Here is a 16,169-nt window from a genome sequence, read left to right as displayed (position 1 = left end):
AAAGCAGGTGCACCTATGTGGAGGGGTTCTTCATTGCCATCTGTACTAGGCTTAGGGAAGATCTTGTTCCGATTGGGGGTAGAGGGTGGGCCAAAGCTGGTCTGAGAGGAGTCAGCCACTTTGGGCAGACGCTCTTGACTGCCACAGCCCTTGGCATTCTGAGTGTTCCTTCTCCTAGCCCCTGACAGTGCCAGGATGCTCCTCCCGTTTCACAGAGTGGCAGGAAGGATTCCGCAGATGGTGGCGGGGCTGTGCCCTCACCCAGTTTGTTTTTAGTGGTAGGTGGTGCCCAGCTCCCTTAGCTGCTCATTTCCAAATGGGAAGGGAAAGCCTTTCTGACTGTCTACTCATGTGCCTGCCGCACTTCTTTTCTTCCAAGAGGCCCCTCAAGAAGGGTTCTGCCTGGGCCTTTCTTCTAAGCCCCTCCCCCTCTAGGATATTGGTCTGGGCCTCAGAGCCCCCTCCCTCCCTCAACTATATTGGCCTGGGCTGGCTTGGGGGGTGATTAGGGATTTAATTATTTAGTTTCTCCAGCTCAGTAGATTAATTCCATCCATCACAGGCAGGCCGAGCCTTCTCTCCCTCTTTGGACTGCCTGGCCAACCCCAGAGGAAGGGAACATCATTGCTCACCTGGGCCTAGTATTGGATCTGGGATAAAGTTCTTGTTGGGGGAGGATTTGATGTATGACATTGATCAGATGTGGGTGCCTATGAGATATGAACACATAGAGCTGTCCTAGGGAGATAAGCATGTGGACATATGTGTCATGCTTGCATCTCTGCAGCTTGTAGGCACCCAGACTTCCGTGTCTTTTGGGGGATAATGCAGCCATGGATGTACCCGTGTGGGAACAGTGTCTTTAGACACTAAGTGTCCAGGATTTTGTGTGCGTGCAAGTGCTGTCTAAGAGGAGTGTGGATGACTCCATGGCTGTGGCCCTTAATGTCTGGATGAACATGAGGTTAAAGGTGAGTGGACAGTTTGAGGTACCTGTGCGATCATGTGTGAGGGAGAAATGGAAGGGGTGGAGCTTTCCTAGGTGAGCGCTGAGCCAGACCTACGGGGGGGGGGGGTGTCTATCTGCTGACATCATCAGAGGACTTGACTCAGAAAGATATTTTTGATACATACCTTTTCAGTCTGCATTCGATCTCCTGGAGATTGAGAAGGTTGGCCCTATAGTCTACCATCTGTGTCACCTCAAGTAGTTTTCTTTACATCCTAAGCCTCAGTTTCCTCATCTGTAAGATGGGAGAGGTGATGGCGCCTACCATGGGTGGCTGTGATGACCGTGTGAGATGCTGGTTTTCTTCTATACTATTTACCACAGCATTCAAAGAGTTGAACTGAACGTGAGTGGTGGTGGACTCCTGTAATCCCAGTGCTGAGGCAGAGGGATCATAAAGTGATGAGTTGGAGCCCCGCCGGGGCTATACATTGAGTTTCAGGCCACCCTAAGCTATATATAGTTAGATGTCTCCGAAAACAAAACTGGAGGCTGGAGAGATGGCCCCATGGTTAGGAATACTCGCTGCTCCTGTAGAAGACTGGGATTGGATTCCCAACACCCACACCAGATGGCTCATAACTGCTTGTAACTCCAGTGTCCTCTTTTGTCCTCTGTGAGCATTGCACATATGTGCTGCACATGCTGACAGTTTTACACACATACACATAGGTAAAGATGAATGAATGAATGAATGAATGAATGAATGAGTAGTTTTTAAAGTAACTGGGCACAGAGGTGCACAGCTTTGGAGAAGCAGAGGTAGGCAGATTGTTGGGATGTGTGTGATGGTTCTGGGGATCGAACCTGAGCCATGTGGATCCTAGACGAGTGTGTTACCATTGCCCTATCCAGCCTAGCTTGTTGTGATTTTTGATTTTTTGAGTTCAGCCTGGTCTACCTAAGTTCCAGACTAACCAGGGATACAAAGTGAGACTCTTGTCTTTTAAAATTAAAAACAGCCAAACCTGGGTATGTTGGCAAACACCTTTAATCCCAACACTCAGGAGGCACAGGCACGTCTATCTCTGTGAGTTCAAGGCCAGCCTGGTCTACATAGAGAATTCCCGGACAGCCAAGGATACATAGAGGGAACTCGTCTTAAGGAAAAAAAATTGGGATGTAGCTCAGTTTGCTGAGTGCTTACCTGGCATGCATGACCCTGGGTTCCATTTTCACCGCCACGTAAAATACACTTGTCATCCCAGCAGTCAGGAGGCAGAGGCAGGAGAATTAGAAGTGTTAAAATCATCCTTAGCCAGAGCTTGGCATGGTGGCGCACACCTTTAACCCCAGAACTCAAGAGACAGAGGCAGGTGGATCTCTTTGAGTTCTAGACCAGCTCAGTCTGGTCTACAGAGTGAGTTCCAGACTAGCCAGAGCTGCGAAATGAGACAAAAAGAAAAACAAAAAGAAGATTGCTACCACTACTGTTACTATGGTGATGACGACTAATAATTATAAAACCATTCTCAGCTTCAAAGCAAGTTCAAGGCCAGCTTGGGCCACAAACCATAGACTTCTGAGCTGATAGGCACCTGAGAGTTTCTGCTCAGTGCTGGACTCTGCCTGCAAGCCTCCCTGGGCGGGACGCAAACTGCCTGCTAAGGCAATCTGGTCCAATTGCAAGGTCATTTCTCCCGGCTCCCAGTGCACCAGCTGTTGGTTGCTACTTCTTGATGACTCGGTCACTGAAGCTTAACTCATTGAGAATCTACTGTATGCTTTGCTTGACCATGTAGACATAGACCTTTCTCCTAGCCTCTAAGGAATTCCAAGCTTGCACCATGCATTTATCCTGCTGTGCAGAATAAGGGGTAGAGGGACAGAAGAGAAGGTGGCGACGGCTGTCTTGGGAGTGATCGCTCTTAGTAAATACTTCATATTGGGTAACTGATGGAGTGCTTGCCTTGCCTGTACAGAGCCCTGAGCTGGAGCCTCAGCACTACACAAACTGGCTGTGATGATGACTCATACCCAGACTCCCAGTTCTTGGACAATAGAGCAGGATGGTCAGGTATTCATAGTCATCCTCAGTTACATAGTGAGTCTGAGGCTTAGCCTGGGCTACTCATGAGTCTGCCTCAAAACCAACAGCAACAAAATATATGCGTTAGCGGTGCAATAGACGGGACAGGAGAATGGCTGTTACTGTTCTGCTTCTTGACCTGTATGTACACTTGCCTGCTGTGCCTCTCACCTCTCGGTTTCCCATTCTGTCCTCGGATCCTCTAAGTCAAGAGGCCCAGAGGAGAACTGGGCTTAGGCATTCCTGCAGCTGGGATGGGGTCCACAGACTTCAGGCAGAGCTGAAGGGTAGGCGAGTCCACCCAGAAGTTAGCCAACAAAAGGACATGCAGAGGGTCCAGCCTTGTGCTTGATTTTCCTATGGCACTGGCCCGGAAGGAGAAGATGGCCTTTGTGATGCACATCCCTGTGCCAGTTATATAGAGGGCTTTGGGGAACGGTATGCGAACCCCAAGCTATAGATTCCGTGGCAGGGACACATGACTGGCTGGCTAGGTTGAAAGTAGAAACGGCCATGGACTTGGCCTGGAATAGAATCACATATCCCATAGGACCCCTGCTGGGACTTGGCTCCTGCCTCTCATTCTCTGGTGGCCATGGCTTATTCAAGTCTAGCAGTACCTCAGAGGCCAGTTCAAGTCACACATGAGTGACAGAAGGTGCTACCGGTGTTCATGTTAGGATAGATGTGAGAACAGAGACCGGTGTGCCTTGTCTTGGGTTGGTCAATTAGTTACTTGTTGTACAACTTAAGGGGGGCAGACACCATTGTCTCCATTTTACAGATGAGAACGTTGAGACCCAGGCAGAGAAAACAAGCTGTTTATGGTTCGGCAAAGGTAGCATTGGTGCAGGTAGATAGTTGTCTCTGTCTTTCCAGTTCCTAGTTTGAGGTTGCTGAGCTTGTTCTTCTCAATCTCTGGAGTGGGAAGAGAAGCTGCCATTTCTGGGTACAGAGGACTCTGGAGGTCTGTGAGCCAGAGGGCTCCAGTTTGGGGCACCAGGGCTGCTCTGCTGTGTCCTGCATGCTCGAGATACGGGAGGTCTTCAAACGCTTCCTAGGCAAGAAAATTCTTGGATACGCAAAATAAAAGAGTTTCCACAGGGCCCATTTCTGATCCACCAGGCATGGCTGCAGTCTCTGTTCAAGACGGCCTGAGAAATCCTCTCTGAGAGGCCCTGCGTTTACTTCTCATCATTTAAATGACTTTTCCTTCATCTCTAGCCAGCCCTTGGCACTGTCCTGGATCTTACCTACATTACTTTAATCCTGTGACATCGCAGACCTGAGGGAGAGACTGCTCTTGCCCCATTTGAAGACAGAGGGACTTTTGGGAGGAAGGCCATTCCTTAAAGCCCATGATTACTTAACTGATGGACCTGGGCTATGAACCTGGATGGTTTAGCTCAAAACTTAGAAAAGACACTCTCTGGATAGAGCCTCAGCGGAGTTCTGGTCCTGGGATTACTCCTCTCAGCAGGAGGAGACTCCCAAACTGGAGACTCCTGGAGGAGTGGGGGTGGGGTGGACCGAGTGAATGGACGAACTGGAAGTAGTTGGCTGTGAGGGCTAAGGCTGGTTAGTGTGGTTGTATCTCAGAGGGCTTTTGGAAGTCCTGGAGAAGGAAGAGGAAACTCATAATTCATTTGCGGGATTTCTTGGCTCCATGGCCCCAGCTAGTGAGGGAACTGGGATCCAGTAAGTTTGAGTGACAAGACCTACTCAGGACTGGTAGTGGACCCTGAACCTCCTCACCGACTTGTCTGTCTCCGTAGCATTGTAAAGGCCACCCTTTCCCTTCTTTCTCCTCCACCACTCCCTTCCCCATGCAAAAGAGCACAGCTGGGTGCTCCAGGCTAATAGGAAGAACAGAGAGGTGTTTAGGGACAGGAGTTTGAATACTGATCTGAGTTCTCCAAAGCCTCTGGAGGGAAAGGTGTGGAGGTCCTTTTTGCAGACTTTTGTGCACAGGATAGTGGGCAAAGGCAGCTGGGAAACCATTCGTTCCTGTCTGCTAATACCAGGCATTCTAGATCACAGATTATTGCAGCAATGAGAGAGGCCTAGTCACGGCCCCTCTGGAGGCGATGCTCTACCACCAGAAGACATACTGTAAAAATGTAATGGATGAAGAAAGTAATTTCAAGCGCCCGTAACTGCAATGGGGCAGCAGGACAGGTTGGAGTACAACGAACCCGGGAGGATAAGGCTGGGCTTCAGTTAGAGTGAGTGGTCAGGGAAGGCCTGTCTGAACTGAGCCCCGGAATATGAGACAGAGGAAGCCATGGGAATATCTGGGGCAGAGTGTTCCAGCAGCAAGAACATCAAGTGCAGAGCCCCCTGAGGTGGGATTTTCAAAGAGATTATAGGTGGTATGGGTTAGTCACAGGCTTGCATGGGTCCTGTCTGATGGGTCAGGAAGATGCATTTAGACTCGGCCCTGCTGAAATGCCTTAGTGTTGTGGAAGAGTAAGCCCATTTTCTGCAGCCTTCTTGCCCCGAGCTCCCAAGGAATTGATTAAATAAACTGATGAAGGGAAGGGAGTAGGTCTGTAAGCATTCCTCCTTCCAGTCTACGGATCCTCCTCCATCCCCTGTGGCAGGGAAGGTAGGAGAGACGTTTTCCTTGGAGTCTTGAGGCCTGGGGTTGGGCCATGGGGCTGGATTGAGGGAAACTAGGGTACCCACCTAGCAGCAGCTGTTGACAAAGGCATCAGAGCCCAACTAAAGTCAGATTGGTCCACGGGGCTCAGATGAAAGTGGATGCAAGAGAAGGGGAGAGGGTGGGAGGAGTCCATGGGCAAAGATAAATCATGGTGGAATTTGAGTTTTGGATCAGGGGTTCTGTGTGGTTCAGTGGCTCCTCCATTCCCAGAAGGCATGCAGCCCCAGCCATCTGAGCTGCTGTCAGGTCCAGGGGTGGTGAAGGGCTAAACGGGGGGTGGGGGGTGGGGGGGGTGGGGGGGGGTGGGGGGGAAGGGGACAGTTAAGCAAAACCTGAAGGTAGAGCTCTCAACAGCACACATAGTTCAGTCACAGGCATGGACGAACCCAGGCTCCCAGCAACAAAACAAACCCTAGGCTTCACCTGCTGGGGAATCTGTTATATTGAAACCTGCAGGGAGATGACCTCATGGGCCTCCAGGGCAATGAGTAACGCTGGGGCCCCTGTTAAAGAGCTCCAACATCCTTTTGCTGCTATCTGGACCATTCTGTCTAGCTGTAGTTCTCCCAGCAGCTTCCCGAGGAAGCAATGAATCAGCTAATATTTAATTTGTGAGATCTTCATCTTCACCTAAGGCATCCTTTGTGTCGGTCTCCAAGACACTGGATTTTCTTACGCACATCTGGATCTCTGGTCCCCAGATACGGACCATCAAGAACAACTCCTCTCTTCCCAAGCAGAGTACCATTGGCCTTAGATGGTTGTCTCTGAGACAACCTGCTAAATGACCTGCTCAAGGTCACACTGTAAACCGGTGAAGCAAGGAAGAAAGATAAAACTGCACATAGCGATAGCCACTTGTCTGGAATATTTACTGTGCTAGCCCCAGTGCTAAGGAGTTGATGCCATTTACTATTAACCACGTCATTAGCACATTCGTGACGACTCTAATGTGCCCATTTTATAGATGAGACAATGGTGTAAGAGTCATCCATCCCTGATCCCTATACACACAGCTAGTGCGTAAAAAGAAAGGGCTTTGAACCTAGAGAGTAAGATGCAGGCCTGCACCAATGACGGCTGGCTTTGATCTTGGGATGGGAGTGGTGTCGACTCTGGGAGTCACCAAGGTCTCGAGCAGGCAGGGCCCTGGGGCAAAGGAGGAACCTTTCTTTAGGTTCTTCAGCATTTCCATTCTTTTTCTGGAAGGTAATTGCTTAGGGCAGTGACAGCCTCCTGGCGAATTACACAGCTGGCTTCCCAGTGAGATTTGTAACAACAACCTTGCCAGCCTGGCAGCCCCCAGCAAGTTCCGGTTTAAGAAACTAATTGCTGGATTGTGGAGTCGGTGCTAAATTGGGTAATTTCTTGGTGACGGCATCTGTGCCACTTCTTCCATTCCCAGATAGATTTGAGGTCTGTCACAGAAAGAAGAACCTGCCGCACACAGCACCTGCCCAGGCTCCCTCTCTTTCCACTTCCAGCCAGCCATAGGTAATTGTGGAAGCGACTGCCTCCGTGACCCACAGGTTCACGTGGCCCACAGAGTAACTGTCAGGGTCATGGGATGGGAAAGGTGACTTGATGTGGCAAAATGGAGAAAGCAGGGCTAGGGATGTGGCTCATTTGGTAGAGGTGTTTGCCTAGCCAAAGCCCTGTGGTTTGGTCCCAAGCACTGCATAGACCTGAGTTCAGGCCTGCCTCTAATCCCAGGACTCGAGGTAGAGGCAAGCTGATCACAGATTCAAGGTCGATACACTGTGAGTTAGAGACCAGGGAGAGAGAGAGAGAGAGAGAGAGAGAGAGAGAGAGAGAGAACTTCAGGAAGTTTCCTTTATTATCTTTATTTGACCTTGGATTTAGTATAAAGTTAGAGTTCCCACATAGGGGAAAATGGTAAACGAGGCTCTTATTAGCTCTGTGGGATGTGTGAAGTCTTTGTTTGGTTGTTTAATACCTGCTACTTTTGAATGACATTTCGTAAGCTCGACTTCTCTGGGCTAATAGCACAGGCAGTAGCCAAGCCGTCAGACTGTGTGGGGTTGGGCAATGTGGGCTTTGCTATCAGCTCTTAGTGTGATCTTGGGTAAGGCCAAGCCTCAGTTTCTTTTTCTTTAGAGGGAAAGCGTGTGGAGGAATGATAGTCTAGTCTTGGGAGTCAAATACAAGAATGCCGTAAGTGAAAGCACCTTGTCTTTTCAGGCCCACATTCACTCCACAAGTACCTACTACATGCCAAGCACTGTGTCTAGGGGCCCCGGGGGTAGGGGGATGCACTGAGGGTGGTCAGAATTCCCGCATGGAATTCACATTCTGTCAGGAGGGACAGGCAGTCATGGAATCGCACAGATTTAAAATGGTAACTAGATAAGAGCAGGGTACATGATGCCTTGAGAGCAAACAGCAGGGGGATCTGACCTAGTCAGAGAGGCCAGAGAAAGCTTTCCCTGAAGAAGCAACAACTGGGCTGAGATCTGAAGGGCGCACAGAAGTCAGCGAGGCAGAGGTGGGTGGGGAAGAGCTTTCTGGACACGGAGTAGGCCACTTGGAGTGAGTGATCATGGAAGAGAGAAAAGGCTGGCTTGGCTGAAGCAGAGTGAGCAGGCAAGGGGGAGCGTGTGAGGAGAGGATGCTGGGAAAGCAGGAAGGTGTGCAGGCTCAGTGGGCCAGGTTAAGATTCTAACCCAGGAACACTGGTGAAGAGTTGGGAGCTGAAACGTGACATGGTCACATCTGCATCTCTGAGTGATTATTTGGGTTACCAGAACAGGGAGATCAGTTAGGAGCCTCCTGCATATGTCCCAGCAGAAGGTGATGCTTGAGGTGCAGCTGGATTTGATAGCGCTGCTTCCTGCCACAAATGCAGAAAATCTGGCCAACAGTGGTTTAAAGTAGTGTGTTCCTTATCATATATAGGCCTGGAGAAAGGCAATCGCTTGTGTTGGTTCCGTGGCTCGATGGTGTCAGGACTAACATCTCGGCGATGATCTAAGCCTTTCTCTCACGCTGAGCTAGAAACCCTAGATCTGGCCATCGTTGTCTTATTCCAGCCAGAAAGCAAGTGTGGAAGGGTGGCACCAGCAAGCCCCACCCCTTGTCACAAAGGCAGACTTTTCCCCAGGAACCTCATATTATTGTGTATAAATCATTAACCACAATGGAATGGTCTGGCGTCATCACAAGGGAGCCTGGGAAGGGAAAGGGGTTTGGGAATCAGTCTTTGCCACACAGCCAACAGTGATTGGTGGGTCTGGAACTAAGTGGGCTCGGCTATTTTTAGGAAACAGAATCCATAGGAAGTGGTGACGGATTGGACGATGAGGCCTCTCCTCACTTGCCTTTCCTTCCCATTCGTTGTGTTTAGTAATGAGGTGGGGACTGAGGAGGGGAGACATGGGATCTGAGGCATACATAGTTCACAGGAGGAAGCCAGTTCATAATTCAGTCTTCCCTTTAAAACTGGGTGTGGTGGAACATGCATGTAATCCCAGCACTCTAGAGGTAGAGGCAGGAGGATCAGAAAGTCAGCGTCGTTTCTGGCTGTGTAAGGAATTTAGAGTTGACTTGGGCTACAAGAGATGAAATTTTCTTTTTTCCTTCAGTAACTTGTATTTAGCCGTGTGATTTGTCGCTCGTATGTGAAGGGTCTAGACCTCCAAATAAAGGCTTCTGGTGGGTTTTCTTGAACACCTGTGTAATCTCAACACTCAAGAGGCTGAGGAAAGAGGGCCTCCATGCTTGGGATACGTAGTGAGATCCTGTCTCAATAAAAAAAAAAAAGAAAAGAAAAGAAAAGAAAAAAGTATGACCTGGAGAGATGATGGTTCAGCGATTAAGAGCCATAGGGTAGGGGACCCAAGTTCAATTCCTAGCACCATGTGGGGTGGCTCACAACCACGGGTAACTCCAGGCCCAGGAGACTGAGCGGCATCTGGCCTCTGTGACCATCAGTACTCACATGTGAATACCCCACACAGACACACAACATACACATAATTGAAAATAACACATCTTTGAAAATGGAAAACAATGGACAAATAAAGGTGTTATGTTAACGATTATGAAAGACTCCCGTGGGCGTCTTCCTTCGGGAGAGACCCCGTGCCCAAAGATCAGTCGAAAACACACAGCCGGATGCAAACAGCAAGAGGTTTATTGGATACACAGGTACCTGGGGCGACAGAGTCTCTCGAAGGACTTGCGCGCCTGCAGGTTGGGGGTGAGGGGTTCTTATAGGAGAGCAAAAAGCGAGGTTTACAGAAGCAAGATGCAGGGTGGTAAATTTTTAACCTAAATAACAATGAGGGGACTACTCAGCGGTTTACTGTTCCTCCTATCCTGCCCCCCCTTTCCTGGCTGGCGACCAGATGTGTGATTGCACAGCCCCTGACTCTTGAGAGCCCCGCTTTATACGTGACTCAGGCCTCGCAATCCTCTCTTTCTTTGTTTCTATGGCCAGTCCATAAATCCCTGTCTTGCAGCCAGATAAGGCTGTTCTTGCTCTAACCTCAGGTATCTTTGCTCAGCATTCCGGAGGTCCTGAATTAAGCTTGTTATTTGCTCAGCATTCCGGAGGCCCTGAGCTGAACTTGTTACTGTGAATCCTTTGCAAAACAGTATAACTGTGGCTAAAACGAGTTGGGGTCCTTCATTTACACTGTGCAGTCTTTGGGGTTTAAAATTTAATTTTATTATTTACTTATTGAGTGTATGTGTGTGTGTTCATGGGGGCGTGCACAAATGTCATGAGACACATGTGGAGGTCAGAGGCCAGTGGTTGTGTGTATCTGTGTGTGTGTGTGTTTGTGTTTATGGGGGCGTGCATAAATGCTATGAGCCACATGTGGAGGTCAGAGGTCAGCTGTTGGGAATCTGTTTTCTCCTTCCCCTTTGTGGGCTCTTTGTGGGCCCAACTCAGGTTGTCAGGCTTGGCCACCAGTGCCTTTCTACACACCGAACCATCTCACTGGCCCCAATCTTCCAGGGTTTTAAAACGGTTTCATGTGCACTGTGTCATCTGATGTTCACCGAAGTCCTGCATGATGTGCGAGCAGGTGTTGCTAAGTTTAGAAGACCATACCATTTGTCTGATACCATAGACCTGGTCCTGGGGCTGTGTTTTATTGCTAGACAGTTCTTTCCTGTTGTAGGGCATGGGTGCGAGGTGTCTGGAGAGGAGTCATTGTCCGAGACTAGAGCTAAAGGAACGTGGATTGGTGAGACTGAGAATCAAGTGTGGGAAGAGTGTGATGGCCAGCTGGATGGGGCGGCTCACACCTCTAATCTCAGCACTTAGTGGGTGGAGGCAGCAAGATCGGAGTTCAAGGTCATCCTTGGCTAGAGAAGGAGTCCTAGGGCTGGAGAGACGGCTCAGTGGTTAAGACCATTTGCTAGGATCTGGGTTTGTTTCCCACACCCACACAGTAGCTCACAGTGATCTGCAACTCCAGTTCCAGGGGATTTGGCATCTTCTTCTGACCTTGGCAGGCACCAGGCACATGGGTGATGCACAGACATGCATGATGGCAAAACACTCATACACATAAAATAAATCTTAAGAAGAAAACAAAACCAAAGCAAAACAAAGCAGTTTGATGGCAGCCCAGCAACTTGGTGGCAGCAGGTGTGGGAAGGTCGTGGGAGGGCCATCTGCGAACATCCAGCATGCAGGAGTTCAGTGTGAGGTTCCAGTTTGGTTCTAGGCAAGGTAAACAGGTTGGTGCGAGGTTCAGCCAAAGTGGCCTTTGTGCTGTGAGTCTTGGGTCTGTGTCCTTTTTGGGGCAGCAAAAGAAATATGCCATGGACAAAGGTCCAGGCTAGTCGAAGCTTCACCCCAGGGGGGAGTTGGTTCTCAATGGCTTTCTATATGAGCTTAAACCATATTGGTCTCCCCTCTGATATCCTAGCAAAAGGACAACGAAGAAGAATTGCCACAGAGTCAGGCTCTGGGTATCAATAAGGTCACTCCCATGTTCCTCTAGGCAACATAGCCAATATCTCCTTTGGTCCAGGCCCTGGAGCTGGGAGCTGCACACGTCTGAACCTTTCCTTTCTAGAAGATTCCACCAACTTCCACAATCTTCTTCATTGTGTCACTGTCCTCAGGGCCAGGAAGTTCTTCGTGATGTCTGAGTGTGTCTCTTTCACTGTTATTAATCATGCCCACAAAGCTAGCTTTTCCTCTGACATCTCTGTGTCTAATAATGGCTTCATTAGTCCTTCCAGTCAAGGCTGCCACATATTTCAGAGTCCCCTCTCTCTCTCTCTCTCCTCTCCTCTCCTCTTCTCTCTCTCTCTCTCTCTCTCTCTCTCTCTCTCTCTCTCTCTCTCTCTCTCTCTGTCCCTCCCTCCCTCCCTCCCTCCCTCCCTCCCTCCCTCCCTTCCTCCCTCCTAGTATTTGCCAACCCCCTAACCACCTTCTGGAACTTTTCCAGACCACCCCTCAGAAATTGATATTTGCATTCTTTATCTACCTCGTACCCACACCCAACCTTTCTCTAACCCATATTGTACTTCAAATACATCTTTCTCCAGGAAGCCTTCCTTGACTGTTATCTTCTGAATCTGGTCGAGCTGTTAATTCAAGCTAGCCCAGCATTTTGTCCTCTCTCTCTCTGGCACGGCCATTTCCTCATCTACTCAGACGAACACCCACTTAGCATGGGCTCAAGTCAGAGATGGCCGGGGCCTATTTTTCTCCTTGCTGGAGACAGTGGCAGTTGGGGGAGATGGAGACTGAAGCAAACAGTTTCAATGGAGCGTGTTCGCTGCTTCCTTGGGGGTACCCAGAGTGTCATAAAAGCCCAAATGAGAGGCATAACCCAGAATAAAGAGTACAGAAAGTCTCCATGGGAAGGTGAGGCTTCATATGAGTAAGTGTTAGCCGGGAGGAGAGCTTGTGGGAAGATGAGAGGCGATTCAAAGAGGAAGGAACAGCTTGTGCCAGAATATAGGAACCCAATAATTCTGTCCTTTGAGACTTCAGACCCTGTAAGGACGGGGCCACACTTAAATGACCTCAGTACACTTCTCATTCAGTCTGTCTTGCAGTAGGCGCTCTACAGATGTCTGTGGAATGCAGCCATCTTTAAGGGCAATGAAAATGCTGTAGCTGAACACCATAGACAGATCACACCGACACCTGCAATTGGAGGTAGTCCAACCTGTGAGTGCATTTGCATACATTTGCATAATGAAGCCAACTTCATTTCCCTGAGGGTCTGAAGCCTCTGCATCATGGGGTATCCAACCAGTCCTGGTTTGGGGGGTTGGGAAAGAAAATTGTCAGGCCAGAGACCTGTCCTGAGAACTCCAGGAGAAACCTCATTCCTCCTCTAGTGTGACTGCTGCCTTCTTTCTTGTCTGTCAGGAGCCAGTGGTCCTGCGCCTACTGAAGTTAGGATTCTACCTCGTGGTGGGGATCCTGACGTCAAGGATGGGACACCCCGGATGGTGAGTATTAGGAAATTTGGGAGATGGAGATTTATTCAGAGTTTCAAACCCAAATACTTGATTTGAAGTGACCCAACCCATTTGCTGGCTTTTCCGTCTCCCCGTGTTGAGCTCCATTTTCTCATGGTAAGTGTGGATAATGACAGGATTTTCTGTCGGCTTAGAGACGGTGAGGTGTGCACAATGCCCCGTGCATCACTAGTGTTAGGGAGCTAGGAGGAGCCGAGCTGCGGGCAGGGTCTGGAAGAAGCCAGAAGCAGAGTGGGTGCGGGGTTGGGGGAGAATCGGTGTGTGTGTTGGGGGGGACGGAGATGGAGTTTTAGGAGGTGCCGCTGTCTGGAGTCTTTGAGGCTGTCCTCTCTAGTCAGCAGATGGCCCAGGAGCTGGTCTGGGATGGGGGAGGGCTCCGTCTGCCAGGTCCTCTGTCCCTGTCCCTCCTGCTGTCACCTCCTCCTGCCTGTAGCTCCTGTCCTGGCAGCTCCTGGAGTCCTGATGGGAGGCAGTTCTTGCTGAGAGCTGACCTCTCTTGTCCTGTAGCCTTGGCAAGCCTGGGATGGGGGCCAGAAATATTGGTTCACAATGGCTTCTCCACTGGCTCCTGGCCTTACTCACCCACTGTTCCTGGGAGGAAGAACTCCTGGGTTCCAATCTCAGGCTACTGGTCACATGTCTGGTCTATCCAGCATTCCTTCTCTGGAGTCTTTCCTGCCTCCACAATGCCCTCCATGGAGAGGGAGTGTGGCAAAGGGTGATGGGGAAGGGGTGGGCTGTAGGGAGTGTCTGGAAGCCAGCAAAGGTACAGGAAATCAACTCAGATTTTCCTGCCTATGGCATTCTCAAGGGGTGGGGAGGATCCTGCAGTCAAATGTGAGGTCGATGTGGAGGAGGAGGGGTGTTAGGGCGTGGCATGGAGATGTGACTTGAAGTTAGTGTCCTCTTCCATCCTGGCGCTCGGGTGCTCTGTCTCCAAGGCCTGACATCGGCAGCAGTGGGTTGTGGGATAGCGCTGGGGCAGAGGGATGGCTGTGGACCAATTTGCTACAGCTTAGCTTGTTAAAAGCCAGTTCACCTAATGACTGGTTTCTTTGACTCTGTTGTATGTCTGCTTGGGTCTCCTTTTGTTTTTGATAATCTAAGGATATTTAAAAGCCCATTTGGCTGAAAGCATTTCCTCTTGTGAATAAGTATTTATCAAATTTGCAGCACTGATGAATGATGGAATTATTTTGCGCCCTTGTCTCTTTGTCTGTTATGACTGTTTTAAGGACTTTTCAGTCCCTGTGTGGAAAGATAGTATAATTAATCACAATAAATTGGTATGCACTACCAACAGGGATGCCACGGTGCCTAGTGAAAGATGATTTTAGGTGAAGTGGCCTGTTGTTCAGTCCAAATCCTTTTTCTCCCTATTTTCTCAGGAGGTTCCTGGGGCCTGGCCCCCAACAATATGAAGAGCCTTTGCTGAGGCCATGAGGGGTTACCATGGCGACCGAGGCAGCCATCCCCGCCCAGCCCGCTTTGCTGACCAGCAGCATATGGACGTGGGCCCAGCTGCCAGGGCCCCGTACCTGCTGGGCTCCAGGGAGGCCTTCTCCACCGAGCCCCGCTTCTGTGCTCCAAGAGCTGGCCTGGGACACCTTTCTCCAGAAGGGCCCCTGAGCCTGAGTGAAGGCCCATCATCAGTAGGCCCTGAGGGAGGCCCAGGGGGGGTGGGGCCTGGGGGAGGCAGCAGTACCTTCCCCAGGATGTACCCCGGCCAGGGTCCCTTCGACACCTGTGAAGACTGTGTGGGCCACCCACAGGGCAAGGGTGCCACCCGCCTGCCTCCCACACTCCTGGATCAGTTTGAAAAGCAGTTACCAGTTCAACAAGATGGCTTCCACACACTCCCATACCAGCGAGGTCCAGCAGGGCCTGGGCCTGGACCTGGATCTGGCCCTGCCCCTGAGGCTCGCAGCGAGAGTCCTAGCCGCATCCGGCACCTGGTCCACTCTGTGCAGAAGCTCTTTGCCAAGTCCCACTCTCTGGAGGCACCCGGGAAACGAGACTATAATGGGCCAAAAGCCGAGGGAAGAGGTGGCTCTGGGGGCGACAGCTACCCTGGCCCAGGCTCTGGAGGCCCTCACACCTCTCACCACCACCATCACCACCACCATCACCACCACCACCAGTCCCGGCATGGCAAACGGAGCAAGAGCAAGGACCGCAAGGGGGATGGGCGCCACCAGACCAAGGCCACAGGCTGGTGGAGCTCTGATGATAATTTGGACAGTGACAGTGGCTTTCTTGCGGGTGGGAGGCCCCCTGGAGAGCCTGGGGGTCCCTTCTGCCTGGACGCTCCAGATGGGTCCTACCGGGACTTGAGCTTCAAGGGCCGTTCAGGCGGGTCAGAAGGCCGCTGCCTTGCATGCACTGGCATGTCCATGTCACTGGATGGACAGTCAGTCAAGCGAAGTGCCTGGCATACCATGATGGTCAACCAGGGCCGGGACGGATACCCAGGGGCCGGGCCAGGCAAGGGGCTCCTGGGTCCAGAGACCAAGGCCAAAGCCAGGACTTATCACTATCTGCAGGTGAGGCTTGGTGGGGTGGGGAACCATGTTCTGAGTCCTCACCAGTCTGCTCCACTGGGGAACAGTGGACATGGTTGGGTGGAATCCAGCTGTCCCTGTATTTGGAGGTCTTGAAGGCAGGAGGCTCTGCCTCTGTCATACCTTGGGTCCCCTTTGGGGCTTTACTATATTCATTTGTACAATGACGGGACTGCTCTAATTTGATCATGAATGCCAAGAGCAGGAAGACGTCTTGACCTTCTGATTAGGACAAGATGCGCTGACCTCTGTCTTCTGTTGTTGAAGGCAACGTGAGGTTAAGGCAGCCCGATGGGGCAGAGTGGCATTACCTAGAGTACTGCCTTGGAGCTTGGCAGCTGGAGAGAAGTTCATCCTGCCCCGAGCCCTTCCCTAGACCTTTTAGACTCAAATCCAGCTGGTCCAGTTATTGGAATGTGAAGA

General features: G+C 50.6%; 1 protein-coding gene across 3 annotated transcripts in view; it reads left to right on the top strand.

Annotated features, from left to right (window-relative positions):
* Positions 1 to 16,169, top strand: part of Dlgap3 (DLG associated protein 3) — a 66,735-nt gene that overhangs the window by 11,800 nt on the left and 38,766 nt on the right. For all 3 annotated transcript variants that reach the window (XM_048434373.3, XM_048434375.3, XM_048434374.3), the window contains exons 2-3: positions 13,073 to 13,155; positions 14,574 to 15,728. In XM_048434373.3, coding sequence (XP_048290330.1) covers positions 14,625 to 15,728 — 1,104 coding nt within the window. In that variant the 5' untranslated portion in view covers positions 13,073 to 13,155; positions 14,574 to 14,624. The remainder of the gene's footprint in view (positions 1 to 13,072; positions 13,156 to 14,573; positions 15,729 to 16,169) is intronic.

The sequence above is a fragment of the Myodes glareolus genome, chromosome 3 (genome assembly GCF_982192425.1).
Source record: "Myodes glareolus chromosome 3, mMyoGla1.1, whole genome shotgun sequence".
NCBI classification, from domain to species: Eukaryota; Metazoa; Chordata; class Mammalia; order Rodentia; family Cricetidae; genus Myodes; species Myodes glareolus.
This window is presented reverse-complemented; position numbering and strand designations above follow the sequence as displayed.